At 51.8% G+C, this 4,279-nt stretch overlaps 1 protein-coding gene across 1 annotated transcript in view; it reads right to left on the bottom strand.

Moving 5' to 3' along the window:
- Positions 1-26: 26 nt before the first annotated feature.
- Positions 27-4,279, bottom strand: part of TCF4 (transcription factor 4) — a gene marked incomplete at its 5' end in the record, with an annotated part of 4,583 nt that continues 330 nt past the window's right edge. The window contains 3 exons of the mRNA XM_010287903.1: positions 27-163; positions 663-892; positions 3,040-3,190. Of these exons, the coding sequence (XP_010286205.1) occupies positions 27-163; positions 663-892; positions 3,040-3,190 (518 nt within the window). The remainder of the gene's footprint in view (positions 164-662; positions 893-3,039; positions 3,191-4,279) is intronic.

Genomic DNA, 4,279 nt, shown 5'->3' on the forward strand with positions numbered 1-4,279 from the left:
GCACGGTGAAAACAAACTTGCCTTTTTTACATCTGTCCCATGTGATTGGAGGCATCTCCCATCCCAGGGTGGGGTCCCGCCAGGGAAAGCGGAGGAGGATCTGAAGAGACTTTCTCTTCTTCCCTTCTTTTCAGACACGCTGCTTTAGGATTCAGATTTCTTTCTGTTGAATTGAAGCAAAAGGCCATTTCAAATACATTTTGATACCGGATCGGACCGTTCATTGCATGGGCATGTAAAATAATTCATCGTCAGTTATTCGTTCCGGTCCCGCTACGGGAACATAGCGGGCCGACGCGGAGGACGCAGCTGGGTCAGGCGACGCGCTGAAGGCAGTACGACCCCGGACGCAAGCTCTGCGAACGCCTCCGCGCACCGGAGCGCTTTGCTAACGAGCGGCCGAGCTTAATATTGAACTCGGATCTCGCTAAAGAACGTAAAACATGCCGAGGCTGCCGAGGGCCTGTGCCAGCATCCCCGGTGCCACGGGGGAACGCAAGCCCCCCGGGTGCTCGGAGACGCCCGGCTGGCCCTGGGTGCCAAGGGCTAAGTCTCACCCCTCTCCCTGGCACCACGCCAGGCTTTCCCCACCCAGAACGGTGTGTTTGGCGTGGCCGAAGCCCAGGAGGGAGGTGAGGAGGTAGAAGAGGTGGCACACTGACCTCTGACTTGCTGCTCTAAGCTGAGGATGACGGCCACAGCCTGGTGTAAGATCAGGAGCTTGGTCTGGGGCTTGTCGCTCTTCAGATGGAGCTGCACCATCCGGCCCAACTCCTTGAAAGCCTCGTTGATGTCGCGGACGCGCAGGCGCTCCCGAGCGTTGTTGGCCATTCTCCTTTCCTTTTCCCTCTCGGCCTTCTGCTCCGGTGTCAGGTCTTCGTCATCGTTATTGCTGGGAGACAAAAGGAGTACATCATTTTCTAATGGTGTGGGAAATAGGTAGTACAAAGATTTTCAACAGGCTTCATCCAAAACCAGGATACAATTCATGAGCAGACACCCTCTGAGCCTTTCTTATTTGCTGCTCCTCTTCCACAAACCGGCGCAAAATTCAGTCTCCTTAAATTTTACACTGAGTAAAGCCTCGGTTTGAAAGGAAGCTTTACATCCTGCGAGGCAGGACTTCCGATATTTTAAAGCAGCAGACATACGGCTTTTTTTCAATAACACTTTATCACAGCCAATACCGCAACGTCTGAAGTCGTGGCAAATCTCCACTTATTGTCACCCTTTAACCCCGAAGGACGCGGTGGTGGCTATCCGCGCTGCTCCCGCTCTGCTGCCCGCGCCTGCGCCCCGGGAACGAGGAGCTTGTCCCCAGCCAGCGAGGGGACCTCTCCCTCTCTCACTGGTGCTAGCACCCAAGTCACACGGGCTCCGGCCTCCCACCAGTAGCTTCCAAGCCAGGATGACAGCCGCGCACTTACACACCCTCCTTTCAGCAGACTGTCATTCCGGTTTTGGAAGAAACTTTCTCCACCACCGAGGGTGAGGATCCGCCACCCTCCCGAGCAGTGGCAAGCCACGGGCAGCGGGTGTGGGCGGCACCCCAGTCCCTGCACGGAGCACGGGGCACCGAAACGCCCGTGGGCAAAGAGCCACGGAAGTAATTTATGGCTGAAGAGCCCTACGGTGAACTTCTGCATCCTTTCTGCGACAAAACTGCTTTCTACCCAGATAAAATGATGATTTTAAATTGAAAACACATCCACTGGTGAGTCACTGGCACTATATAATTTGAATTGGTTATGCAAATGCAGTAATAAATTTTCCGCAGCCCTAACAACATGGATTTAGACATATAACTAAATATCAGGAGTAACCTTTTAAAGCTGCAAGCAAGTTAAAAGCAAAAACGTTAGCCTGCAATAGCTTCAAAGCACATATAAATATGCATAAGCGACAGCGTATTTGTTGAATTAGCAGGAACTACCATCACCTCACATCAGCATAAAGGTGCTTTCTTCTTACCATATCGTAAACGCACATGAAAACCTCACTTGTACATACGGTTACTTCAACACATTTATTCAGAGAAAATCTCGAGTGTCAAATATTTTCTCCAGTTGTAAGAGACGTGAATGTAATTAATGTTTTAAACATCGGCGAGCGCTGGCCTGGGAGGTCCGAGCCTCCGCGCTCTCTCGGAGGCAGCACGTCTGCCCAGACGCTTCCTACCTCGGCTCGGTTTTTACACAGAGAACCAGGCGTGGAAGGAGAAAAGGCAGAAGGACGCTGCCATCCATCTTTAAGAAAATCCCCTGAACAGAGCAGGCTTGTGCCTGGATTTCGGCTTCACTGGGATTTTTGCTACGATGACGAGTACCGGCAGTCCCGAGCTGTACCTCGGGCCCTGTGGTGACATGCAGGCGAGGCAGGTGAAGCTCAAGGGACAGAAGTGAAGCCTGTCCCTTGCTCAGGCTCACGTCTGCAGCACCCACAGACGCTGCTCACGTTCACCGTGGGCATGAGTTCCCCGATGATACAATGCAGCTACGACTTTGCTACTATTTCCCAAAAACTTATAAAGAATATGCCAACCAAGTAAAGACCTCTAAACCCTCCGCTTAAACCTAGGGAGCCCTAGAGCTTTACAGAAATTGAGGACTGGGAATGACACATTTATTTCAGAGGTAGAAGAAAAGCATACGGTTTGTTAGTTCAGATGCAGGTGTGATCAGCTCTTAGGCACATCTTTAGAGAGATGAAAATCCATACTGTATTCCAATTTGCAAGCGCAGGCAGAGAGGAATAACAGCCCAATTCATACACTTTAGCGTAACGCAATTTCTTTACAGATTGTGGAGAACTTGCTCAGTGTCCAAATCAGTGAATTGTTTGAATTTGAGGACGTCCTGGAGTACAGGCACCAGAAAGGTACTCGGTACGGCCAGAACAGCCATGCCGTTCCACTTAGGCTGTGGTTTTACCTGCCAGGAAAAAACCTCATAGTTTCCTCCTGTTCTGTTCACTTCATCGAAATCCAGTAAAGGAATTAAATGAAGCGACACTATTATATACTGTTACCTAGATCTTGACCTAGTAATTGATTTGATATCCTTCTTGTCATCCTCTAGTTTCTTGTCCTCAGAAGACTTTGTGTCCTGGAGGTTTTCATCTCCCTCGTCGTCAGATTTGATTTCGGAGCTACCCGAAGAGACGCTCTGCCCTTGCAGTCCGGTTGGCATGCCTGCGAGAAAACACACGGACGAGCTGTCAAGCCGTGCTTAAGCCAACGCCTGAATGGTCCCGGTCTGCGCCCTCCGTCCCCAGTGAAGGGCGACCCGCGGCGCAGCCCCAGCTCAGCGCCGCAGAGCCGGGCGTGGGCGCGGCAGCTCCTGAGAGCGGGGCTTCGAGGGCTAGCTCTGCTCCTCTGCCTTCAGGAACAGCTGAGGGCTCATGCTCTACAGAACATCAGCTACGTCAGCGAAACGGCACCGGAGACCGTCATCGCAGGAACCACGCGCCTCGCTCTGAGCGGGGAGCTGGCACGTGCACCGGCCCTTACCCTGAGCTGCTTCTGCAGGCAAGGATTTAGGGAGAAAGCAAGACTTTGAACTCCTTGAGCAAATTTGATTCCTATGGCTGAAGGAGTTCTGCACGCTCACTACCTGTTAGCAGACGACATTATCTGCTTTTTACAAAACGGACAGAGCTTGTGATCTTGCCCAGACCTGCGTTTCCAGCTGCTCGGTAGCCGTGGAAGGGGGCACAGATGCCTACCTGCTACTCCTGTTCTTCAATCACTACATAACTTTTCCTTCACCTTAAAAATAAAAAAATTTTTAATATGCTGTTCTGAAAATAATGAAAATACCTCAGCTGCAGTGAATAGGCAGGACCTTGTAAGGCATCGTAATAGTTTGGGCTTGCTCTTCTGTGCTTTAACGGGAAGATCAGCTGCCTCTAAGAAGAACGACAAGCCCCCGATGTCCTCTGGGTTCGCTTAGCTCCAGGCAGAGGAGCCTGCCAGGCTTCGGGCAGTGCAGCATCTCGTAGACAAGGAGAGGCTCCCGGTGCTGCCCTGCCCGCGGGCCGAATTGTAAAGGTGGTGGAAAATCTGCGGGGCTAAGCCTCACCTTAAACTCAGGCCCGTTTGATGTGCCTGCTGCAGTGTTTTCTACGCTCTTAATTTTGTGCTTGAAACAGTCCTGGTCTCAAGACTTGCCGTCCAGAGGTAAGCTGCTCACACACTTCTGTTGTAATAGCTGGAGCACTTCAGAGCGCGGAGCTGAATCAGCGAACAGGCTCTGCCCTGCCGTCCCGCCTGCGCCCTGCA

The sequence above is a fragment of the Phaethon lepturus genome, unplaced genomic scaffold (genome assembly GCF_000687285.1).
Source record: "Phaethon lepturus isolate BGI_N335 unplaced genomic scaffold, ASM68728v1 scaffold43085, whole genome shotgun sequence".
NCBI classification, from domain to species: domain Eukaryota; kingdom Metazoa; phylum Chordata; class Aves; order Phaethontiformes; family Phaethontidae; genus Phaethon; species Phaethon lepturus.